Source organism: Anoplophora glabripennis, unplaced genomic scaffold (assembly GCF_000390285.2).
Source record: "Anoplophora glabripennis isolate ALB-LARVAE unplaced genomic scaffold, Agla_2.0 scaffold74, whole genome shotgun sequence".
NCBI lineage: Eukaryota > Metazoa > Arthropoda > Insecta > Coleoptera > Cerambycidae > Anoplophora > Anoplophora glabripennis.
In genome coordinates, this window is record NW_019416212.1 from 885,271 (window position 1) to 913,152 (window position 27,882).

Below are 27,882 nucleotides of genomic sequence, written 5' to 3' on the forward strand. Positions count from 1 at the left end.
CCACCAGGGCTAGGCTCTATCCCTTACTCAAAGGTGGAAACACCCTCAGTTTAAGGAATAAGCGAACGCTTATCAAGGTGGTACTTCAACCGCAGCTAACCTACGCCTCCACGGCGTGGGGTCACGCGGCAAAAAGCCACTTAAAGTCATTACAGGCTGTGGAAAACATAGCCCTCCGCACGGCCACCGACGCGCCCTGGTACGTAAGAAACACTGACATATTACGAGACTTACAATACACAAACGCTACACAGACAATAAGACAAAACGCGGAGAAACGATTTGACGTAGCCGCTAGACATGACAATCCCCTCCTCAGGCAAGCCGTTGACTACGTACCCGACGTGACCGACAAACACAAAAGACCTAGACACCAACTTTTTGACCCTGGGTGACCACCCCAATGACCCCCCCCCTGCCCGCTAACCTTTTCTGTTTCAGAGACAGCCAGGATCAAGAAACGAAGACAACGACACACACACACACACACACACACACCCCCCATACCCTCCTTAACCCTCCCCTCCCGCGCTAGCCTAAGGGCCACCTTAGCAAAGCGCATCCCAGGCTGCATAGCCGCACTACCCTACCCAACCATACCACACATAAACATGACACTACCCCCGGGGTTTACACAGACGAGCCGGCGAAGCAAGAAGAGCGCCAGAAGAAAGGGCCCTAGCCGGCGGGGCCCAGCCAGGACAAAAGGAGGTCCCACAAAGCGCCTACACCGGCCGCATTTGCGGTCGGGGTAGACGACGGATGGGGCCCACCTACGAAGGCTGTCCAGGCCTACACGAGATGAGGCAGGATAAAGAGGGATAATCCCCCTCGATCCCAAATCATTGAGGCCAATTTCTAGCCATGGAATAATGGCGCGCAGTCATTAATAAAAATTATTCACTAGGTTTTTTGTATAAATGTTTTGATTTATCAAATCAATCGTCAAATTCTTAAGACTTCTTTGGACGATATTCAAACTATTTACTTTTCAAGTAGAGCATTTTGAAAATCTTTTTAAATTTCTTCTTTAATAAGTAATGTTCTTCTTAACACAGACTAAATTGATTTTAAAATAAATTGCTGTAAGAGGTTTGACTTTCACGACTTTTATTCAAAATAATCCAGTCACACTTTATCACACGTCGTTGTTGTCAGTAATGAATGTAAAGTGAAAAATACATTTTCTTGTATACATTTATTTAATAAAAAGTATAATAGGGCACCATTTGTTGCAGTTGTCATTATTATATTCACCAATTGTCGGTAATAAATTAATAATGTTGATTTTAGTTATTCTAAGATGAACAATAGGTAGATACAGTTTTAACGAATAAACCGATTTGTTATTCGTTCTAGGATTTTGTGAAAAAAAATATATATATACAGGGCGAGTCAAAATTCACTCCCCAGCGGCCGGATATATATTCTAAAATAAAAAATAAAACAAAAATGTAGAATACTAAAATCTCGAAAGCGAAGCCGTTTTCGAATAAATTTTAGTTCAATAAATGCGCAATTTTCGACTGACTAATCAAGTTGGCCGGACAAAAACAGAATGGTGAAAATTACAGTAATTTTTGCGAGAACATTTTGCCAGGTTTGTTAGAAAATATTCCTCTACAACAACGTGCAACTATGTGGTTTCAGCATGATATGGTGCGCCCGCACATGCCACATTACAAGTACGACATATTTTGAACCGCCGTTTTCCTAATATATTGATTGAACGAGGTGGACCAACACCATGGCCACCCCGGTCTCCTGACTTGACTCCGATAGACTTTTGATTATGGGAATACAGAAAAGAAAATGTTTATGTTTGCCTGTTGGCGGGGATGATGTTATTGACAGGATTCATGAAGCAGTAGCGGAAATAAATGAAGCTAATTTCTGTTCTGTTGCCAGGAGTTTCTACTACAGATTGCAGAAGTATATTAACGAAAATGGTAATGTTTTTGAAAGTTAGCCAAAGCCAGAAGGATCTTCGTTTTTGCTATTTCTTATTTTGTATGGATTTTAATGGTGTTAATATTAAACAAAAAAATTATAAATTTGAATTTTTCTTTACAAAATTTTCCGAAAACGGCTTTGTTTTCGGATATTATTCTACATTGTTGTTTTATTTTTTATTTTAGAATATATATCCGGCCGCTGGGGAGTGAATTTTGACTCACTCTGTATATATCCGATTCGTCTCATCCCAAATCAAGAAACTTATAGAGACAGACTACAACTATAGTTTCCAAAAGTATAGTGAATCGGGGCACCTACTTAACTATTCCTTTCACCTAGTTCAACAAATTCTATCTCTTGATTCTGCCGCTCGTCTTTAGTTGGAGATACGAACTTCAACAAGAAAATTCTTTTCACGGAAGTTGGTATTTTAAGGAATTTGGGATAATAAATTTCAAAAACCAGCATATTTATGCAGGGAAATATACCAATATCGTTATGAAAAATTATTTTCAGCGTGAATTTAATACAAATATGCGGATTGGTTTTATCGGTAATTTTTTACTTGATTCTAATCTTGAAACAGAAAGTGTACTGTGTGAGCATTGAATGACGGACAACTGCAGAACAGGACGGGAGATGCTGTTTACAATTTGCTGAAAGATGAAATACCGAGAAAAGTGCGTTTTAATATTTTGCGTAGAATTAATTTTTAACAAACCCTTCATCTTTAAGACACAGCAAAAATAGAAGCTATAGAATGATCCCTGACAAAATTCTGAGAAGAGTTCAGAGGAAGGGGTATTTTTAACAGTCCTGTTAATCTAAATGTACAGTCTAATCGCATGATCAGCTAATTAACCTTTAGCCGAGACTTACTGAGAGAAGCCGAGAAGTACTGAGCCTTAAAAATATATATTTTTTTACGTTTACTTTGACAACCTCTAGCAACACGCTCATTCGCAGAAAACTATGGTAGCTCCATGTACACGAAATATTGGAGCATTCTGTATATGGCGACCAGAAACCTATGCTTATTGATACTTTGTTTCTGTTTATAATACTATAAACGTCAAAATCGCTAATTTTAACAATACTTCGAAGGAGTTTTCGAAAAAATATAGTTTGATATACAGTTGCGTACCTACGCACTTTTGCATTCTCGAAAGTTTTTTTTTACTCGATAGCAAAATAATTTTCCATTCTCGAATAAAAATCGGTACTTCGCAACATGTAAGCAGACATTGTAACTATCGAGATTTTCATAACCTAAATACTTGAATTATTTTTTCCTGTTACGTTGTACAGGATGTTCTACACGCTCTATGATAAATTTTGACAGATGGTAGCTGTATTAATTTCAAACCTTTTTTCTTATATGAACATAGATCCGATTCGTTCTTGTTAGTTACAAGAATTTAAAAAAATATTTTATATTCCAATCAAAGTAACCTGATTAATAAAATTGATGGTTGCTATAGCAATAGTTATTATTTGTGTTAAAAATTTAAACATCAGTTAACCTTTATTAACCAAATTAACAAATCTTAAGGCTATAAAAATTGTTCAAAAACGGATGTAACACTTCTCTTAAAACAAATTTTCTTAGCTATCTTTTATTTCCTGTTGATAGATTTTGTGTACAATCAGGCAATTGTCGTCCAATTAGATATTACATAAAAATATTTAGATGGAATCTGTCTGAAAGGTTGCAAATCATTTCGTAACAATGATACTGCACGAATTTAAGTGTATAAAAAATAGTCATCAACTTTATCAATACTAGTTTGTATGTTTAATTGACAAGTCATCCCTAATTTTGAATCTCATACTTTATCTATTTGTAACTTCTTATGACTTGAAAGTTAATATGTATTTGTCAAAATGAAATGAGTTTATAATTATATGCTAAAATTATGTTGTATTATTAGTAGACACATTGAATTCATTCCGAATGGGGACAATCGTCTCAGACAGTACTATTGTTCTCAATTTTACAACTTTATTAATAATTTAAATTTATGTAAATACGTTCAATTATAATTTTTAGGTTTACATTTCTTTTTAATTACATTTATAGTAAGTTTCAATACGCTTTCAATTTTTCTTCAATAGTATTCATTTTTTATTTAACGCTCTAACGCTAAGTATCAAATGAATAAACAAAATGACACAAATAATAATTATTGTTATAGCAACCATCATTTTTATTTATCAGGCTACTTTGATTGAAACATGAAATCCATATTTTTTAAAATACTTGTAACTTCTAAACAAAAACCAATAGGACCCACGTCCATATAAGAAAAAGTGTTTGAATTTAACCCAGCTACCATAAAGATACTTAATATTTAAAGCTTTGCATCACGAAAATCACGACAATATCAAAAACTCCGAGAGTCTTTCAAAGCAAATAAAAAATTTAGTCATGATTCGCGAAGGATTCGATTGCCACCTAAAAATAACCCCATTGTACCGACGATCCCGCCGCCTCCTGTCAACTGTACGCGGGAGAGGGCCGAATCAGGCCAAGTAGAGAGGACGCGCACCAGAGGCGCAAAACGCCAGCATCCCCGTAAGGAGTTATTGATCAGAAGTGCGCCCTCGTCTCCACGCCCGCCCGCTGTCGCGAAATGCCCGTGCCGACGAGGCCCCCCAAGTCGCTCCGCCGCGGCCCCAACTAGCATGTGACGCGAGGATGGCCACGTCCAGCGATGGTGCGGGAGTTTCTCATACCGTGGGACTCAAGAGGTGGCTCGAATGGTGGAAGTTCCACACCGGCTATTTGATTCAGTTCCCCGGCGCCGCGTTCCGTACCTGAGACGATCGTACCGCTTTCCAGTTGACGGGTTTTGTTTTCCTCCAGCCAACACACAACGCACAAACTCAAACGTATCCTACTACTTAGAGAAGAAACTTCAAGTCCCCATGTGATAGTACTTCCACTGGAGGTGGTTCTGTTCGTCGAAGCATCGTTCCTTTCCAAACAGTACGTATTCGCATTGGTTTTGGTGTTGCATGCCTCCAGCACACGCCTAGAACAGGTGATATTGGCCTACATCCCCACAGTCAGCCTTATCGTCCGACCAACTAGCGGTTTTGTCTCTAGGTCGAACTTTTCCTGTTCCAAAATTGACGACCAAAAATGACCAACAATAAAGCTGACTATTTTTCCAACTTTATTATTACCAACAATGTTAAATCCTTTGAAAATAAGGCACAAAAAGTGTACTCTATTGAACCAGTCACTAAATCCTTAATTATTTATGTTAAAAAACCTGTTTTCATAACACCCGTAGGACTTGCCACCAATGACATGTTTTTGTACTCCGATTTATAGGTGTTTACACGACAAATTTGCAATTTTTATGCTATATTTACTTAATTTGAATCAAGATTCTGGTGGTTTGGTGTGGACATTTCTCTATTCAAACTGGGTACGTTTGCTTTTATGTCTCTAGATGTGTGGCGTTTCTCCATGCCCTTATTGCACACGCCTAAAACAGATGATCTTGGCCTATATTTCTGTAGCTCTTACAGTTACCTACCTTATTCAGTCATTAAAAGCTAAATCGGAATAAACTGTGAGCAGATTATATTAGAGCAAATGTTCGTTTTCAAGTCGTATTGAAAACAAAGAAATAAAACAATTTGTTATTCGGTTGTAGGTACTAACATTGATCATGCTTTACAGAACACAACGCCTAATAATGGCTGTTAAAGTACAACGTTGAAAATCAATTTGTAGTTAGCTAAATGCTGTACTGTAGGTGATATCAAGCTACTGAAGATTCTTCCCAAAATAAATCCCTATAGCCACCCTTACGGACGATAACTGGCGAATTTTCTTTAAAGAAAAAAACCGACAAAACTAGTCAGGTTAATTTCCATAAATGATGACCCAGAAGTAACTAAAATTAAAACTAAACATTCCAACCTGTCAATACCTCCACTTTATTACACACATGATCATAACTCAAAACAATCAATTGAAACAGAACGCAAAAAGTGCTCTATAGAACAATATTAGTGCTAAATTATCAATTAATTATGTTGCAAAACCTGTTTTAACAACACTATTTATGACTTTCCATAGTTAGTTGCAGTGGACAAATACTCTTTAGAAATTTAAAAATAATAAAATAGTATTCGTACCAAACAGCTGAGACTTGCAAAGCGAAATAACTATAACCGATTATATTTGACATGCTTTTGAACTGGCCCATTCCGATTTATAAGTATTTACACGAGAAATTTGAAATTTTTTACGTATTTATTTCTTTATTTTGAATCAAGATTCTGGTCTCCTGTTGTGGACATTTCTCTATCCAAATTGTACACGTTTGCTTTTATGTCTCTAGATGTGTTGTATGAAGTTTCTCCATACCCTTATAGCATACGTCTAAATAGCTAATCTTGGCCTATATTTCTGTAGTCCTTACAGTTACGTTATTCCGTAGGAATAGACTGTGATACTTTATATTAGATTTTTGTTTCATCCTAGTAATATTTCTTAAAGTAAAATGATGCTGTTTTTTTCAAATGCAAATTATTAAGTTTTAGAAGAAAACTTAAATCAATTATTTATCTCATAAAAACTATTTTCGTAACACCAATGAGATGTAGTGGTAACTGAATTGACTTCTAGCGGCATTATAGGTAAATATCTACCAATACAAGATATCTTCGTAAAACAAGAGAATTAGAACCAAGAAGGTAAAAAGAAACTGAAACCAAACATATATTTTAAATAATTTCTTTTGATTTGCGTTCGGAGTATAAATTCTAATACTTCCTCGTTAGATCACTAGAAGCAGAACGGGATAGATGCTCTAATTAGAGTTTTGGTTTTCAGTCGCACTAATAACGAAGAGATTTAAACAATTGTAAACTTAGCTCATATCCTCCTATTCAGTTGTATTAAGAACAGTGAAGTCTAAAATATAGAGCAATATTAGGTTTTGAACTGAAGAAATTTGATAATTCTTAGTCACAAAACAACAATATTAAAAGGGAGACAATGTCAAAAAAATCTATTTAAAAAGAGTTAAAAACATCCTCACCACTTTTTAAAAAAATTTCAATGTATAAAACGTATATTGGAAGACTAGGATTATAAATCTTTTTGACAATATCTTCAAATAATAAAACTATCTTTTTCTTTTCCAGATTATTGCCACCTAAATCATGGTGGATCTAGGAGGCTATGTAATCATTCTGGTCGAAACCAAGGACAAAAAAATCAAACTATACGGTAAGTGTAATGTATTCACAATTTTTTTATGTTAAGCAACCCATATTTAAATATAATGCTCATGTAAAATCTTTAGTGAAAAAAATGTACATATATAATGACTTAGTTGAACTTTCATTTATTAGTCATTACAAATTACTAAAAAATATAAGTAATTGCTACTATTACAGCCATTTTTGTGATAGAAGTGAATGTCCTTTGAGTAGACGTAGCCAATTATCATTACTTCCTATACAGAGCTAGTCATGATTGACAGTCCAGATGTAGCGACAACTATTTTTTTTATTACCATGTGATTGCTGACTAAAAACGCAATTTTTTTATTGCAGGTTCACCTGCTGACAAAGATAATTTGGAAGTCGGGGATGAAATTCTCGAAGTGAATGGGAAGACCCTGGAAGATGCCACCCATACTGAAGTAATAAGTCATATACACCAGGTGGGCTTGATTTTCAATTAAAATTTATTTTTTCTTTATTTTACGTTTGATTATACAAAAATTACCAAGTTTGCAACTTAGATATTTGTTATAAAAATATTCTTTAAATTTATCGGACACATTTAGAAGCTTAGATGAGCTGTACAATATTTTTTAAAGAAATTTCAACTTTTTTACGTTGGCAAAAAAATATTTCTTACACTTTTGTTAGTACATGCTTTATCTAGATAAAAATTTTGATTTGTTTCTGTAATACTGAAACTAATATCATTTTCAGTGTATAAGATCGCGTACAATATGCCTCAGGGTAAAAAGGAGAAGTGGTGCACGCTTGGGTAAGTAATTCAATAAATTCTCGCAATTTCTTATGATTAGAAATAATTAAAGGACTTTAACATAGTTTCCAATTTCATGTAATATATGCATTGCATGTCATGTTATCGCAGATAAATAAATCAAGCTATTTTTAAACAATTTTTTCTCTCGGTGTAGATTTTAATTAATATATAAATTATGTGTGTCCCAGTTGTACTGAGAAAAATAGTGGGGTTAGATCATATAACATTTTTCTTATTAACATTGCGATTCCAAGATAGAGTGTTAGAATTCTTCTTGCTGGAGAGGGTTTTTCTTAATTATTTTTAATTTACTAGGGATAAAAATAAAATTATCCAAATCTGTACACAGACAAATACCAACCGTGTCATAAACAATTTCATGACTAATTGCAATGGCGTGGATGCGGGTTCTTTGAGGGAAATAATTGGAAAAATATGTTAAAACTCAAAATTTCTTAGACATCCTATCCTTGCAAACCCACAAAGGATAATATAGAAAAGCATACTAATTGAAAATGAAGATAAAGATCCTGGTCACAGAAAACAGCTGAAGTAAATTTAAAAATACTAACATAAAAAAGGATTCAGTATAATTTAATAACACAAATTTTAATTGTTAAAAAACAAATACTAAAATTATTAATTTTTAAAGTTTTAGCCTACGAAGATATAATGTTGTAATTTCAATATTTGTCAAAGTTTAACAGATAAGTTAAAGAATCATATTGAACAACCATTTAAAAACTGAAAAAAAATACAGAAAGCAAAAATTAACTGTACTGACGTACCGTAAACTTTGCCTTTCGTGAATCCCCAAAATCAAAAATCTAAAATAATCAGATCGGATCACCTGGCAGACCTATTTTCAGCTGCAACTTGCCCACGTCCTATTCTTCACCCAGCAAACTGGCTGTTAAGGAAATACAGCACAGTTTGAGTGTAATGTGGCGGCTCTTTTAATATTCAAGGGCACATATTCTTAATAGATTTGGTACAGTATGTTCTAAGAAACTTAGATACTAAACACTATTCAAACGTGACGGCAGCTCAACAGGTCCTAATAAATGAACATCGATAATTCAAGCCCAAACATTAATAGCAAATTGATTATGGTACACAATTGTTGCCTTTGGATTATCGACACTCCATTCATGACTTCTATAAATTTATTTCAACTTTCGTAGATGTGGCTGTTGCGGAAGTTTTCGTTTTGTTTATTGCTGAACCAGTTATAAAAATATAGTCAAAAATTTTTGTGAATTATTGTTAGATAATAAGGCCGTTATTGGTTGTTCTCTTAACGTTCTATGAACTGTAGACTTTGAAAATCTGATTTCAGCAGCAACCAGCACACTTGTATGAACTGAATCCATAAACTTTTTTATTTTTCTTCATCTTCAGTAAAGTCGTAACTCCACTCTGAGAATGATGACAAAAAATAAATGACTGCTGTATGAACAATACTTTTTGTTAATATTTTTGAATATATCTACCATTTTCTGTAAGCAAAGATCTTTATTTTATTTGAAAAACGTACATTTATCAACTATTAAACCTTTTCCTTGTATTATTCTTTGGAGTTTGCGAAGTGGTTGGAATGCTTAAGAAATTTTGTATTTTAACATAGTTTCCTTCAATTATACACTGAGAGAAATCTATCAATACGAAAATTTTACTAAGATAATCTGTATTATAATAGTAATTTTTTTATTAATCTTAGAGTATCATGTATCTTTGTGCCTATAATGTTCATAAGTTATCACCTTTGTTTTATATTTAAATAGTAAAAAGCAAGGGATGGTGAGACTCCAATTACACAGACCAACAAAATTTAACTTTTTTGGGAAGCAAAAACTTGAATATATACTTCTGAAGGATTTAGGTGCGCTGAATCCGAATCTGGCAGCAGAATTGCTCTATCACGTCAGGTTTTTGAGATATCCTTACCTAAAAGTGCAAAAACACTGTTTTTCGTCATATTTGATGATTCGGATTCAACGCACCAAAATCCTTCGGGAATGTATATTAGTGTGTCTGCTTCTCGAACCTTGTTGACCTGTGTTATAGATATATTGTTTTTTACTTTTAATTTTTTAAATATAATGGGAAAGTTTAAAGGCAAAGCTAATAATTGAATCTGATTAAGTGCATATAGCATTTATTAGTGTCTAAAAAGTCATTTAGTTGAAGTAAAAAAAAAATATATTTGTTGGTATTGTCATAACACTCATCATAGTAGAATGACAACTTAACAACCGCAATTAAAACTTTTGCTAGCGTAAGAATTATATTATAGCTACCGTAATGGAAATATAGGATTGCAACAATAAATAAAAAGCAGATATTTCGTTATGGTTAATCAATTTCTACTTAGGGCTTAAGGAAATTTGTATCAGTGTACCATTTATCCACGCCACTGTTGTTGAGAATAAAATTGTACACGCGTTTTTCTTAAGACACGATTGATATTTATTCGTGTAGAAAGTTCATCTTCATCTTTAGCCAATTTAAAGATATTTAAGAAAAACGCTCTTCAAAGCAACACTCTTAACAACACCCTATATCTTGGAAGAGTAAAATAAAATACGTTATACTTTTTTTTGTAGTATTAACGGGACACTCTGTATAGGTATTTTTATAACTTTCTTGTGTATTTACTTTTATTTAGATATATTTTATTTAACTCGTCACTGAATTTCATGTTGGTTCTCGACCAGACAGAAGTAATAAAATATACGTCCATGGGGTGGAAAGTTCGTCGTCATCTTATAAATCTTGTAGATTAATTAAGCGTGAAACTCTGGCCGTCTTACCATCTTCCCGAAACTTTTCATAATATATTAATAAGCAGCAATCTAGTTGCCTCGGCAATTCTTCCTAATGTGGGACTTAGGGGTACCGTTTTTAAGATAAAACCGATATCGCCGCAGATATCGTTATATTGTTCTCAGTCAATTTCACGCCTTTTTATCATTCCTACTAAATTAAAGAAAGAAGTAACGCTTTTCTTTCGGTTTTAAATATTTTAGTATTACCAGAACACCCACCAAAACCTTGAAAAACTTTTCAGTTGCTAGGGAAGCAACTAACAATACACGTAGGTGTATAACTTGTTGCTTACAATGGAAAAACTCTGATTAAATATGAAAGATCTTTTTTACATCAAAAATGAAGACGAAAGAATGAGAATAAATTGATTTACAGTCCCTTTACTTCAATAACAATTTTCTACACATTTTGCACCATTTAATTTTATTGTTGTCAGCTTTACTACATAATAACTTTGAAGACTTTAAATTAGTGTATGTACATACGAGGGTGGTCTGAAAAGTTTCCGACCTCAACATGAAGATGGCAGTACTCGTAAATAAAAGCTAGTGAATTTCGTTATTCATTTTGACAATTACTCACCAAAGTTTCAGCCATTTTGGTCGCGCAGTTGTTATGTAAGTGTCGTTTGAGTGAGTTGATGCGAGTGTTTTTATGAAAATGGACAAAATCGAGTATCGAGCTGTCACTAAATATTTGTTTTTGAAAGGCAATACGCCTACGCAAATCAAAGATGAATTGGATTCTGTGTATGGGGACTCTGCACCATCATTTACCACAGTGAAACTTTGGCCGTAAGAGCTTGGGAGACGATGAACGTTCGGGACGTCCAAAAACTGCAACTACCGACGAAAACATCGCCAAAGTTCACCAAATGGTGCTAGACGACCGCCGAATTAAAATGAGAGAGATAGCATAGGTTATTGTCACATATTAAATCAACATTTAAACATGAGAAAGCTGTCCGCGCGTTGGGTGCCGAAAACGTGTTCGAATGAACATTTCCAATGCTCTGCTCTGTTGGCGCAGTAGATGAAACTTGGATACACCATTATACGCCTGAAACAAAAATACAGTCCAAACAGTGGACTGCAAAGGGGAACCGGCTCCAAAAAAAGCAAAAACTGTTTTTTCGTCTGGGAAAGTGATGGCGACTGTTTTTTGGGATAGTCATGGAGTTATTTTAATCGATTATCTTCAAAAAAGAAAAACCATTACAGAAGCATACTACGCATCATTACTTAACAAGCTGAAGGCAGAACTTGCGGAAAAACGGCCACATTTCCAAAAAAAGAAAATCCTGTTTCACCAAGACACCTCAGCGGTTGCCATGGCGAAAATCCACGAATTACGGTTTGAACTGCTTGACCATCCGCCTTACTCACCAGATCTAACCCCAAGCGACTTCTTTTTGTTCCCTCATCTAAAAATTGTGCTCGGAGGACAGAGATTTTTGTCAAATGAAGAGGCAATCACCTTCGCGATCAATTATTTGCAGAGAAAAACGCCGAGTACTATTTGGACGGGTTACAGAGATGGGAGCATCACTAGAAGAAGAGTGTAGAGTTACAAGGAGACTACTTTGAAAAATAAAAAAAAAAAATCTGAAAAAATGTCTTGTATCTATCTCAAATTTGATGCAGAACATTACTGTCAAATTTTAGCGTGTCATATTATTTTGAAATTTAACTATAAGATGGCTATGAGAAGGTAATAATGACAAATAATTTTCAAAATCGTATGACACATTTGGTAGGAGTTTTTTCAAAACGTTCGACTTCTATTTTCTTAATTAAAATTGTAAAAATATTGATAATCATAATCACAACATTTCTAAAATTTTGTTTAGTAAAAGAAGAAGAAGAAAATTATACAATTTACTAATTCGCGCCATTATTCCATGGCTAGAAATTGGCCTCAATGATTTGGGATCGAGGGGGATTATCCCTCTTTATTCTGCCTCATCTCGTGTAGGCCTGGACAGCCTTCGTAGGTGGGCCCCATCCGTCGTCTACCCCGACCGCAAATGCGGCCGGTGTAGGCGCTTTGTGGGACCTCCTTTTGTCCTGGCTGGGCCCCGCCGGCTAGGGCCCTTTCTTCTGGCGCTCTTCTTGCTTCGCCGGCTCGTCTGTGTAAACCCCGGGGGTAGTGTCATGTTTATGTGTGGTATGGTTGGGTAGGGTAGTGCGGCTATGCAGCCTGGGATGCGCTTTGCTAAGGTGGCCCTTAGGCTAGCGCGGGAGGGGAGGGTTAAGGAGGGTATGGGGGGTGTGTATGTGTGTGTGTGTGTCGTTGTCTTCGTTTCTTGATCCTGGCTGTCTCTGAAACAGAAAAGGTTAGCGGGCAGGGGGGGGGTCATTGGGGTGGTCACCCAGGGTCAAAAAGTTGGTGTCTAGGTCTTTTGTGTTTGTCGGTCACGTCGGGTACGTAGTCAACGGCTTGCCTGAGGAGGGGATTGTCATGTCTAGCGGCTACGTCAAATCGTTTCTCCGCGTTTTGTCTTATTGTCTGTGTAGCGTTTGTGTATTGTAAGTCTCGTAATATGTCAGTGTTTCTTACGTACCAGGGCGCGTCGGTGGCCGTGCGGAGGGCTATGTTTTCCACAGCCTGTAATGACTTTAAGTGGCTTTTTGCCGCGTGACCCCACGCCGTGGAGGCGTAGGTTAGCTGCGGTTGAAGTACCACCTTGATAAGCGTTCGCTTATTCCTTAAACTGAGGGTGTTTCCACCTTTGAGTAAGGGATAGAGCCTAGCCCTGGTGGTCTTCGCTCGCGCCACCGTCTCCACGATGTGCGGTTTCCACGTGAGACGCTGGTCCATCGTCACGCCCAGGTATCGTGTTTGTCGATTCCAGGAGATGGGTTCCTGGGATAGTGTCAGTCTGTCGAGGTTTTGTGGGATTTTTCGTTTGGTAAAAAGGATAGCCGAACTTTTGTTGGGATTAATTTTGACTTTCCACCTGTTGCACCAGGTTTCAAGTTGGTCTAAGGAGTTTTGGAGGAGGGAGACGGAATATCTAGGATCTACGGATTGGGATGTGATTGTCAGGTCGTCGGCGTATAAGTATATGTTGGTGTTGGGGGGATGTGGGATGTCGGAGTTGTAAATGGTGTATAGGTGTGGGGACAGGACGGTGCCCTGGGGGACACCGGCCTCCATGGGACGGGTGGTGGAAAGGGAATCTTGGATTTGGATGCGGAATTTTCGGTGGTGTAGGTAGGATTTTATGAGTTTGGTAAAGGATATGGGATATTGGTTGGTGAGCATTTTCATCAGTAGGCCTTCATGCCAAACCGTATCGAAGGCCTTTGCGACGTCCAGGAAGACAGCACCAGTGTACTGTCCCCTGTTGAAGGCCGCCGTGATGTGCTCGGTAAGGCGAAGGATTTGGAGTTCAGTGGAGTGATTGGGTCGGAAGGCGAACTGCTCGTCTGGAATGACTTGCAGTTCTTGGGAGTGGGTTCTTAGACGGGTTAGGATAATTTTTTCTACCACTTTGCTCATAGCCGGGAGCAGGCTAATGGGCCGGTAGTTGGATGGGATGGTGTGATCTTTGTTGGGTTTTGGGATAAGGATTATGTTTGCTGTTTTCCAGCGGGTAGGGAAGTGTCTTAGTCTGAGTGTCGCGTTTGTTATGTTTAGTAGGGCCATGAGGCCCTTGTGTGGTAGTCGTTTGAGTGTCGTGTTATGTATATTGTCGGGTCCGAATTACTAATTGAGACGTTGTCAAAAGCAATATTAGCAATTTTAATATGCACAATTTAATATATTATTCATAACAATTAATTCAAGGACAAAAAGTGTATCAATTTGTTTGAATGAACAGAAAAAAATGTCTTTCAAATTTATATCCCGCTCTATTGCCTAAATAGCTACATTTTCAGAAAAAAATCGTTGAGTATTCAACAAACACATATTTTAAACAACATCGAAGAAAAGCTCTGACAGTTATGAAAACTTGTTAACATTAAACCAAATTCAATATTACCAAGATAAAACAAACAACATTGTCAAATTATATGACATGAAGCTTTGAATTCAAGATGCTTGAATCAAGCGACCTGAAATCAAGCAACTTGACTAATGAAGCTTTAGGTCTTCACGAAACCACTTTGTCGGGCAGTGTATGTGCCATCCTCCGACCATTTCCAGTGTCAACAGTATTTTTCACGCGCTATCAGTCACGCAAAACACAGATGAGCCGCTGTAGACGTACAGGCAAGTAGTTCGCTGTTTAAAGGCAACAATTTTTTTATTTCTATTAAATCGCCGTAGATTAACCAGATGTGAAATCCTAATGTATCGCCCCAACCCAAAAACGGGTCTCTACCGACATGGCATTGTTGTTAGCCCTGTTTTTTTTTTATTATTATGTAACTGTGACTCCATCGCATGGGCCTCTAATTAGATTTCCATTCGTTAAATTTCGACGAAGTCCGCGACCGGACAGGTAAATGGAAAGGTGGAGGATCACGTTGCCGGTTGTGGCTCGATTTCGTTAGATTTGCTATATACTATAGGGTGATGATGATGTGCTCTGACAAACTTTAGTGGTGGATTCTACGACACAAATCAATGAAAAAAGTTCATACAAACATGTGGGCAGAATGCTTCGTTTCCGAGATACAGTGTTGGAGTTTTTAAAATTGTATTACAAGAATTTAAATATCTTTTAGGATGCTTGACGTAAATTGATGAAACTTGTACTAATGACGTAACTAATTATGGGTAATTTACTGAGTTGGTAAACAAATCTGTCAACCAGTGGAGATGTTGGGAGATACCACTACTAACTAATTTTAAAATATATTTCAACGACGTCATTGTTCAGTTACTTACTTGAAGGATACAGGTGTTTCAATCAGTCTTGTAAATATGATACGATTGTTTTCTTATTTTGAGGTAGTGCAAACTTTTTTTATACGCAATGATATAATTCAGACTTGTCATTTTGCTCAAAGGGTTTATTCTAACTACAATATTTTTGCCACGAGCACAATAATACTGCAACTGATTCCAAATGTTATACTTATTAAGGATTAACAATTTATCTTCCCATTAAGTTTTAAGGTATCTGTAAAACCGGTTTTAAAAATAATTTTAGGATGCTGATGCTACATAAAAATATGTAATACTTTTACGACTGTGGACAATGATTCGCTCTGTTCTGTACAACACATTCCAGTGTATATATCGAGCATAATTCACGTAATTTATTAAACGTGGATCACAATAGAGTAATTTTCACATTATTAGCATTTCAATAGACTTTCCTTAGAACCACGTTCCATTATGATGATGAAAATTGTTCTATTTTGTTTACATCTTGGTTCATTTTCCCTAAAAAGCTCCACTCTCGCAAGTTCAATAAGATGAAAATACCGAATATGTTTTATTCGCAAGAAAAAGACTGGCGGGTTTTTATAGGGCCAAAACCATAAACTTATTTTCGTCCTGCGAGTTCTGCAGAAAAGGTTTAACGATCCTGACATTGACCTCATATGTTTATTACATGATCATGTGATCTTTCGTATTGTGTGTAGTTTTTACTTTCTTGTATAAGTTATTTCAGAAATCAATCTCAAGAGTTTTTGTGAGAGAAAATTACGAGTAGTATTTTGTCTCCTTTCACAATGGCTACGTAGTTCCTTTGTTTCCATTGCCCACTTTTTTAACACTTCAAATTGAAGTAAATCTTTGTTTTGGTTTCTTTTATAGGTTATGTTTATGTGGACGGTTTTTTATTGTTTTCTTTTATGTCTGCAACATTTATATTTATTTACTAATTCTAATTTTCCAAAAAAATATACAAATTTTGCCTTAAGCGTTGATCTATGCCTAACCTATTGAATTTTTCGAGGTTTATCGATTTAAGCCTACGTTTTATTGTAGTTTTGGACAAGTTGTAAAATCTAGCTGCTTGCTTGTGACATATTACTGATTAAAAAATTCAAAATGCTACCTTTAAAAATGTAGGAATTAAACAACAATTAACTGTTGAAAGTTTTAGTTGAAAGTGTGGGATTTACTTACACTATATGCCACATCTATGCCTTATTATCGCATTCAAATCTAATCTAATAAATATCACAATTTATAAAAAAAAAACTATAAATTGACAGATGTGGTAGGGACATTGGGAACGTCTCTGTCTCAATTTTCACCTGACCCATAATCCTCTGGACTCCTGCGGAGTCATTAGTCGCGTTTATATTGACCGCAGCCTCCTGTAATAATCCTTGCACGTCCTTTTCCATCCAGCTACCACCCGTTTGCAACAGTTCTCACAGTTCTTCACAGTAGGCTTTATCCAGTGGGGGTCTCTATTTTGGGAAATATCCGATATTGATCTTGGTGGTTCGTGCTTTGTTTCAATAAAGATGAGTTAAAACTGATAACTTCCTTACTACACCAACTACACGCAAATTGGGAAATATGCCGGGTCGTTGCTTAAAATTATAACAATAATGATAATTAGAAGGTTCTAGATCTCTATAATATAAAATTGTCTTCAGAAGGCATGATATACAGCCTGAGAAGATGCCATAAAGTAAACTGTAGAAATATTTTAATAAAAAGTTCAGTGTTTTTGCATTTCTATGACGCAAAAAATACATAATACTTCGTTTGAAGGAGATAAATAAGATGTACAAATATACTGTAATGTACTAATTTAGTGTGTTAGATTTATACCATAATTTCGCAGCTTACATGATCCAATATCACAAATATTAATAAACATAGAGTAGAAAAATAGAACATGTTCAATTTGACATGAATATTTTGAACTAATATTAACTACACTACAAAAGCTGAAGCATCTTGTAATATCACGCCATACCAAAAATTAAGTGCTTGATTTGATTTTCAAACTATTTGACTCAATTTGTTTTTTAATAAAAAAAATTCTGAGTCTTAATCCTGATGATTTCATAAAAAAAGTACCTACCTATAAATATAAATTATTTATCATGAACAACATCATATTATATCGACACGTTAAGTGACTTTATCATATTTATTTACGAAACTGAAATATATGAGACTTACAAAGGCAAGTATTGCTTGTTGATTAATATATTAGTATTTCTAATCCAATAATGTTTTGATAAAATGTATTTCAACAGGAATTAATTTTCTATTAATGTTTGGTGTGGAATTATTGGAAATTGCTTACTTGGACTTACTGGGAGCTGTTTTATAAAACCTTACCAAAGCTGCAAAAATGAAGATACTTGAATTTTGCAAATTGCTTTAGGTTTCTGCACATTTGCACTATGTGTATACCAAATTTCAAGTGTCAGCAAAACTTCAAACAAATTTGGCAATGTTTCGAGTTTCAGATGTCGATGGACGTATAAAACCTTATAGAACAAAAAGTTTTGCTCTCCTGATTTTCGGCTTTAGCGTCATTATTGTATATATATATTGAACTATAGTTTTTGCAAGTTTTATCACTTTTTGTTTACAATCGACATTTTTACAGCAACTTAGAAAAATTAACGATTTATACAGTTTTTTCAATCTCACGGCTTTGTTATTGCTTTCGTAATCGGACCACCGCCATTTTGTAGCTATTTTTATTACGAACAAAATCATGTCCTAAGCATTTTTTCGTACAAAGTCATCCCGCTGAGTTATTTAAAGAAAACTACTTAAAAAAAAATCACGATTAAATTGTTAACAACTTTTTTTCCTGATAAAATACTTTGTCAGCAAATTAGCCTGTTATTGTACTCATCATTTAAAGTATTCCTGTGTAGTTATTTCCGAGTTATCAAGAAAATGTCACCAACAGTAACTTTTCGGCCTCTGCCGACTGGACTACATATAAAATTGTTTACTTTTAATTTATAAGTAGGTGAAAATAATTCTTAAAATGTGGGGTTAGGATAACAGCAAACTCATGTTGTACAAACGCTTTTTTTAAGTTACTATTTTATTTGAGTAAATTTAAATAGTAACAACGAATAAACATAACATCAAGGATTTTATTTTTGGGCTTACTTTTGTTCTACACATTTTATTTTTTAAGATTTCAGTACCTAAAAACGCCAGAAATTTGACTATTTCTCGTCTAGGGATAAGGCCACCTTAAGCAATCTCAAGAAATTGAACCCTGTATAGGTGTTTGATTAAAATACAATATTTTGGACACCCCTACATGCACCTGCTGTAAGTACGTAAGTACTTATACGGGACACTCTGCGTAATAAATATTTATATTGGCAAGTGCAGTTGCTAGTACCATTGTCAATAGTTTTTCAATTTTTTTCAAATTTTTTTGCGCTCAGTTTTTCCGAAAATTTTAGACTTCTCATAGAGAGCAAGTTCCTTTGGTATCTGGCGATCACGATTTAGCAGACTTGGCAAGTCCGACCAAGAGGGATACGGATAAAGGAGCCACCCCGCGAGACTCCGCCAAATCGCGGCACCGACCTGGCAACGCCGTCCGCAAACAATCGAAAAGGTAGAATACCTGCAATCCAAGTGCGGCGGCTACGTCCACAGTGACTTTCCCGCGAAACAAGTGACGGTGTCGCGACTCGTTCTGCCTTCCTTCACAGCCGCCCAAGTGCGTTTTGTCTGCGGATCCGCGACCCTGCGAGCATGGCCCTCCTTGTCCAAATTTCCGCCTGAGCAGTGCCTTGTGTGGTTGTTCTTGTGGTGTGAGTTCGTTCTATCAGGTTATTGGATTATTCTCCTCTTCCAGTGTCGTGGTAAGTCCCGTCTTGAAGCGAATTCGATTTGTGAAAATGTTGTGGTGACCCGAAAAGTGGTCGGAATGCACTTACTAGAAACCACGTGACTTGAGCGCTTAGTAACACTTTCGAAGCGTTATCGCAACTGTAATTGGGGTTTGATTCACTGGAGAAGAATTTATTGTTATGGTAATACAATGGATGCACGAATGTACCTTTCCCTTAGCACTTAATTGGCCAGTGCAATAAACAGTGTGGATGTTGATAAGATCTAAATTCAAAATTTATACGTCTTTCCTCCAACAATCCTTTTTTTAATGAAAATACTCAGAAAGAAAATTCACATGAGAGATTCACATACAATTCCTGGTCATCCGTTTACTCTAAAACTATTCATATCAAAATGTAGAGGTTAACACTTTCTCTAAATTTAGGGTTTGTCTTTATTTTTTCCTTGTGGACTTCGTTATTTTCATGACCCTTTTTTATATCCACATTAAACTATTGATCTTCGAGATTTCTTTTAAATACCTTTTAGAAACATTCTTGACCTAGTTTCCTCTGATTGAACCATTCCAATTAAAAATTGAAGAGGATTTTCATAAAACAAACAGTTAAATTATAATTCTCCAAACAAACTTTCAAGGTTACCTAATTCTATTCAAGATAACAACTTAATACATATATATTTAACAAAATCTGTATCACTCTACATCTTTGTCAATTCAGTCTAGTTTTGATATAATTTCTGTAAGTCGGAAATAAAAACTGATACAGGATCCATCTTATTTTGATGAGGATCCGTTATTAAAAGGCAAATATGTTCTTATTCTTTCTCTGAAAAAATGTCATGGCAATCTTCTAAATATTATTTTAGTCAATAATAATTCTCAGTATGAATTTCACCTGGATTTTGATTATCAATAAATAATTTAAATAGCCTTTGCTAGAAGTGGGACTTTCAAAATGAATAAAAAAAATAACACGAAGTATTGAAAAACATTATGTTGGTAACTGTTGCAGTTTTGTTGAGGCTTTTAAGCACATTAGGTGACCTCTTAGTATTCCTGTATAGTCAAGATTAGAGGTCAAAATATCAAGTTTTCATTTAAACCACTAAAGCGCCTCTGGGCTACTATCTAATTTGTCTATTGAATATTTTGACCTTGTACAAAACTAAACGTTGGTTGATTGTTCCCCTTTTTTATATAAAAGAAATTATATGCAGCGCAGGTAAACATATTATCTCTTTATTCCGGACTCAAAAGTAACTTATCTTAGTGAAATTCTAAGTCCTGATGGTCACTGAATAATAAAGTGTTCCTTCAAATAGACGCATACATTCCTATTTCATATATGTGCTATGGAACACTTGATTGTAGCCAGTTTTTTCTTTCAGACTCATCCGTTAAATGCATATTTATAAAAAATATTTACTTGGTCGGATGCGATGACTGTTTATAAAATTCCCTTCTTGCAAATTTTAGTAGAAGCATTACCAGAAATACCAAGAAATGTGACATAATCCTGCATATCAAAAGGTTGCAAAAACGTGGATTTTGACTTGCTCACCCAACCGTATCAACTAGACTATGTTAAATTACTACAAATTAAGGAAAGTAAACTTTCATTCGGCCAAACCTAGCCGCAAAGCAAAGAATCAGCGTTAATTACAATTTACGTAAATGTTAATTGTTTCAAAACCTTATCCTTCATCGATTTCTTAAATTAAAAACTAGTCGCCGCGACCAGTTTTTATTTGTGACCCCTTGGTTGATGACTTGACTCTAGCCCATTGGATGCTGATCGTGACTGCTCGATTTTCCTAGTTGTAATAGTTCCAGTGTTGACCTAGGAGAGGAATTTGACCTACATGTTGTGATTTTTCAAACTGTGAAGGTGGTTGTGACTTTTTTGTCCAAACCAAGGCTACCAACAACTGAATATTATATTTTGTTCCTCTGCTATGGCATTTTAGTCATTGAGTGTGTATTACTTTAACTGATAATGAGTAGAGCTGTGATTTTTCAAGTCTATTGCGAAGCAAATGTATTTAAAACTTTCTCGTCCTTTGTAAAATGCCTTGTTCCACGCCACTCCCATTGTCATTTAAAATTTATGTGATAGTGAAACGCAACAATTCATTAATTATTTACTAATCGTTTTTTCATGGCGTGCTGTTAAATATGTATTAGTTTGAAAATTAATTTTTTTTTCAAGAATAATGTATAAACAGTTAAATTTAAATTATGGTTCAATTTAGTAAAATAGTAGACGACAATTCAAAAGATGTGCAATGATGGGAGCGGGAAAGTAAACGGGAAAAAAAAAGAAAATCATCTACTTGATTTGTAGATATAATTTTGTTAATATAAATATATTTAGTTGGTATGGACGATTCTGATTGGGTAATTTCAAGTGCTTATAGTAAGTGTTTGTTGATTGTCCAAAAAATTACGTTGAATAGAAAAAGTGAAGGGGACTTATGCGTTTAATTCCAAGAATGCAGCAATAATTCCACGAGCATTACCATAAACGGGTTTTTTAATTAGTTGGGCAATTGTTAGCATTCTTATTACAATGCTAGGCAGGTAATTACGAGGTATAATTTTCCCATGATAACAGAACACATGTTTTAGGTGCCAGGGATGTATTTCCATGGCTCTGTACTAAATGTTTAAAATTTCCAGTCGAAGGAAAATTGCATTATGGACTTATTAAGAGCAAAAGATATAAAACTATAAAATTTCATAGCTTTGGAAATTTTAAATTACAGGAACTTTGAAATAGGCTTAAACAATCTATTTCGTGTTTTATAGACAGTCAATTACATTGTTGTAATATCTTTCATAAATAACCAATATAGTAACTTTTTTAGATCAAATTTCATTATTTGATTATGAATATTTAATATTTTAGCGATAAAAAGTTGTTTTAAATATATAATTTTGTTAAAAATTATGAACTTGTTTTGCAAATGGTTTCAAATATGTTGTACTGCAGATTGTAGTAACAGCTTACAAAATTTGCAATAAGAAGTTTAGGAAATTGTATAAAATTTTATATTCCGTCCAAAGTCCAAAGTGAATTAAATTCGATCACATTTCAGATATCTCAGGAATTAACAAATACAGAAAAAAGGCACGTCCTCTAGTCGATTTTCATTGCAAATTCAGCTGCCAAGTCAGAAATTTTATATCTTCATTTGTTTTCGAATGGCATAGGGACTTAAATTTTCTTGTCATTTTCGACCACCTCTATATTACGATAGTGTGAGGCAAATTTATTTTTTAAACGGGAATCATAGTTGGTCATGACTTAGAAAAACATAATTTTTATTTTTCCATAAGGAATATTTTTAATTTTTTTTATAGAAATAGTTGGGTGTGATGATAACTTTTGGCTTATATCAGAGCCTGTGTAACAAAAGTTGTATAGCGCACTTTCATTGCACAATTTTTGCACCTTCTCTGCAATTAGGTAACACAATTTTCAATAAAAATTCTAGATAACTTATGCCCCTCCGTAAATTAGTAGCGGCAATGGCATTATCTGAGATTGGTTCAAGCGTAAAATCTGATTTGTTATCGCAATTTTGTGTTCAAAACATTCTTCTATGAATCAACCATGCTTTTTCACTTTAAAACATATTTTCCTGCATCTGCAAGCTAGACTGCATATGAACTACGACCCGCATACTTCTGTGGGCAGCATAAGATATCTAGTAATTTACCTTCATATTTTTCCAAATGTGTTAATACCTACCAGCTGAACAGAACACTTTCCATTATGATAGCTAATAAACAATCGATCGTGTTGCTGCTGGTATCAAGAGTGACGTGTTTTCTATAAACTTCAACTATATTTTTAAAGTTTCTCGTTCCTTCGTCATAATAAAACTTCAAGACTTTTTGACGTGGAAATTTTTAGTATCAATATATTACCCAATATCTTCGTCATCTTGTCTCTTCAACAGTATAGTAATGCTAAACACTACTGCAATCCAAAATTAGAAAATATCTACTATTATTCACTTAAAATTACCTTCATTCTTAAATATGTATTATTAAATGCTTCGTTAACAAATTTCATATTTCATTCCCGTTGAACACTTTTGATTTCTCGGTAGACATTTTCTACAATGTCTTGCAAATTCTGAACTGTAAATTGGCTCGCATTGCCAAATGCTATAGATCGACTAGTAGAATTAAACACTGAAGATCTTGCAGGACCAATTGCTGAAGATCGGCTCGCCGAGCCAAATGGAAAAGATCCTGTTCGAAGGACCATAGGTTGATCTATTTATTGAGGCTTGTTGAATTCTTTTATCTTCACTATCACTGTTGCAGTGACAATAACCACCAAGCACTGGAATTAGTTGTGTTAATTTGTATTAGTAAGTACTGATATTTTACTGTTAAAATAACAATGACATTTCTTATAATTTCATCACATAGTGTAGTTACTACAATATTTTACTAGCTCGTAACTAATAGTAGTGCAGTGACATCATTAAAAAGACTACTATGATATAACCAGTCTAGTTGCGGATATACACGGCTGGAAAATTCACATAGTCCATCTCATCTGTCTTTAAGTGAGAGTGACAAAGTAAGTCATAAAAATCTGTACGATAGACAAGGATGGCTATATTGAAGACGTTTAATAATCTGAATAATCAATAGGATGCGCTGGGTTAGAAGTGGGAGTGACTATTCAGATTAAGAAACGTCTTCACTATAGCCATCCTTGTGTATCGCACAGATTTCTTTATTTTACTTTGTCCCTCTCATGTAAAGGCAGATGGACCATGTACCATGTACCGTTGCCAGCCGTGAATATGAGTTTGTCTGATATGAGGCGAAATCTGGTAGACTAGAATATTTTTCTAACCGTTTTCTTCGACTACAATGGAATAGTTCATCACGAATTTTTATTGTTCGGTCGTAGAGTTAACAAGGACTTCCTACAAGTTTTGTGCAATTTGAGTGGGGCAATCAGGAGAAAACAGCAAGAACACGAGAAACCTGTGGATTTTACACCACGTCAACGCACCTGCGCATATCGCTTTGCTTATCCAACAGTTCCTGGCGAAACACAACACAGACGTGTTACCGCAATCACCCTATTCTCCAGACATGACTCCCGCGACTTTTTCCTATTTCCCAAACTCAAAAGGATACTCAAAAGACAACATTTTTCAACAATCATTGAGCTAAAGGCAAAAAATAGCAAACCGTGCTCAAGACGATACCTAAGGAGGCGTACCATCAGTGTTTCTCAAACTGGAAACTACGTTGACATAAGTGTATAATATCACAGAGGGGCTGCTTTGAAGCAGATAAAAATTGAAAAGTAAATAAATACTTCTGAGAAAATTAACAATTCCTGTTACTTTTTGATCAAACCTCGTAAATAACAAGGAGTCAAATGGTAAAGCCAACTTAACACCACGTTTTGATCCACTGAACTTGCTCAATTCCTATTATGAAACACTCAAAGAAGTGGGAACTATATAACAACGTCTGGTATATTTCCCATGAACCTCTGACAAAAAATGTGTAACAAGCAAGGATTTACTACTAGTTAAGTCGAATTGCACCAACCAGTTTAATACCTACCACATCGGTTATGTAAAAAATAAGTAGTCCACATTCGAGTTACCTAGTGTTACACCTACATGAAAATTTATGGATCTGGTCGGCGACAAAAGGAGATAAAAGACACTGAAGTGGAACGATGACTAACAGCGGTTTCAGAGGCACTCGCATGCATATCGTGAAAGTCGCGGTGGTTAATTGTTCCTTTCCGATATAATTTTATATTCGCCGATCGAATGGGTTTCCAGGAGCATGTGCTCAGGCCGTTCCGTCGTGTTTACGGGGGTCGTAAAAGTTCTGAATAAGTCATAATACGTGTTCTGGGTGTTTTAATCCCAACTATTAAAAAACAAGAAGAATGATACATTTACATTAGGTTTGCAATGACGTCACAGTGCGAAATAACGTTCATTTTTGAATAATCCTAAATTTTAAAATATTTTGCTGTTGTTGTTGTTCCTGCTGCTGAGTCTGTTGCTGCTGCCGTTGTTGTTGATGTTGATGTTGAATTTTAAATATTTACGTCACCAGAATACATTTAACATTTGAATCTGATCTAATTAAATGAATGGTGCAATATCAACCAAATGTTTGGTTAATTATTTGACATTTTCAGGTCGTAATTTTTAAATGTCATTTTAACCTTTCCCTTAATAGTTATAGAAGTGACTCATTTCGATGATTTAATTAAAAAAATTATGATGTATCCATAAGATTCATTACACCTCTTACAAATTAATTGCTTCTGCAAGGGCATATGAATTTAACCTGAAAAAAGCCTTGTTAAACAATAACCACCTACTACTTAAGATGTGTTAATTTTTATATAACCATTAACGGAAACAACGGACGTAAAAAAACTTCAAGAATAAGAGAAACTATTAGCATCCTTAATTTGATGCGCGCCTAACCGTAACTTCTCAAGGCTGGGAAGCTGTTGTTTTTTTCTTGCCTCTGGTACGCGACTTGCGAAGTACATAATCATCGCAATCCGACTTTTTCCAATGCTGTGTAAAGAGGTAAACTATGTTTTAGTACTCGAGGTACGTTTGCAAGAGCTTTGTGCAATGTCATGCTTTCTAGTGTTGCAAATTCAATTATGGTGATATTTTTCTAGAAAATCCTCCAGGTGTTGACTAAGACCAACTAAGTAATGTTATTTTAGAATGCAGTATGACTGTCCAAATTACAACATCTAGTAAATCTGCTGATGTTAGTTTTTGCCTCACTTCTGATTCTTAAGAAGTATCATAGTGAACAATCATTTTAAGTAAGAAAAAACCATAAAAAAATATGGTTTTGTACGGGAAATGTAATAAAAATACTTTACGTCCTCAAAGGTTAAGAACTTCCACTTCGTGACAGCAATTATTATTATTAACACAACTCTTTTGAAGATAAAGTTGGATGTACTTGAAAAATAATCGACACCGTCTAAAACTAATAGAAGATTTAATTTAAATGTATAATCAATTATAGTTTCTGAATCATCAATTCTTTGATTAAACCATTGCTGGGTTGTTCGTCACTTTCACTTTTTCCCAGAAACAATCTTGTAGAATTCCGAGATGATTAAATAACTTATGTTAATTCCTTTGATTCGACCATGAAATATATTTTTCTAACGAATTGCAATTACAAACATAATGACGTGTAAACATGTTTTGCATTATATTTAACTGAAATTCCACATTGCCGTTTGTTTGTCAATTTTACATTAAATAAAGTATTGCACTTCTTACAAAAAAATCGGAAAAGTCAATACCAGAATTTGTTTAAAAAAGTTAAAAAAAAAACGTAAAATAGAGCTTCTTTGTGATAATTTACGTTTAATTAAAATACACAAAAAGTTATTACAAATAATAATAAGGATAATAAAACAAAGTACAAAGTAACACTCTCTATCAGTTGAAACAAAGTAATAATCAAATGACATACGCATAGTTATGGCAATTAAATCATTTACCAATAGATAGGAACTAGCTCTAATTTAGCGCTGTTTTACGCATCTTCTGAATAGTGGGACTTTCCATAACTGTTATCGTTTCAGTTGGAAAGTTACAATACTAGCGTTAATCATAATTATTGTTTATATAAATTAGACGAGATTTCTATATAAATATCACTGTCTTCAATTACCGTGAAGCTTACAATGACTTTCTACAGCGAAAACGGAATATACAAGGTGTTTGTACAACAATGTAGCAAACAAACTCTGACAATCTGTTTCAAAGAATGAAGAAGGGCTCCAGTCAAAATGTTCCAAAATGTTAAGCAATTATTTATTTATTATCAGATGCAAGAATTAAAAATTATATGGTAATAACCAGTAACGTTTCTTGTCTCTATTTCTGAAAAAAAAACACTCTTTTAGACTGAAATTTGTAAAGCATTCGTGCATTTATCGAGTAAAAAGAGTCGAAAAAATGTAGAAACATTGACAGTTGTTCAGGAAATCAGTGGCGTTACTAAAAATTTTAAAAATAACTTAACTGGGTTAAATATATTAAAATAAACTTACCAGCGTGTTATTTTGTTGCATGTGAGGCATTTCTTAATAATTACCTTAGTTACTGGGTACTGGAAACTGGAATAAAGATTAAAAACATTCTTTAATAAACACATAACCTAATCTTTTAACGTTTCATTCTGTCACTTCAGATGCAATAATCCTCCTATTCGTTCAAATGTCATGAAATTGTGACAGTACACCAGTGAAGGATCTATCTTTCCGACGCATATAATTACCAATAGTATAGATGGC

General features: G+C 34.9%; 1 protein-coding gene across 1 annotated transcript in view; it reads left to right on the forward strand.

The window, feature by feature from the left end:
- Positions 1-7,143: 7,143 nt before the first annotated feature.
- LOC108906156 (MAGUK p55 subfamily member 5-A) overlaps positions 7,144-27,882 on the forward strand; it is a 90,541-nt gene continuing 69,802 nt past the window's right edge. Inside the window, exons 1-3 of the mRNA XM_018709350.2 lie at positions 7,144-7,210; positions 7,540-7,649; positions 7,927-7,988. Of these exons, the coding sequence (XP_018564866.2) occupies positions 7,144-7,210; positions 7,540-7,649; positions 7,927-7,988 (239 nt within the window). The remainder of the gene's footprint in view (positions 7,211-7,539; positions 7,650-7,926; positions 7,989-27,882) is intronic.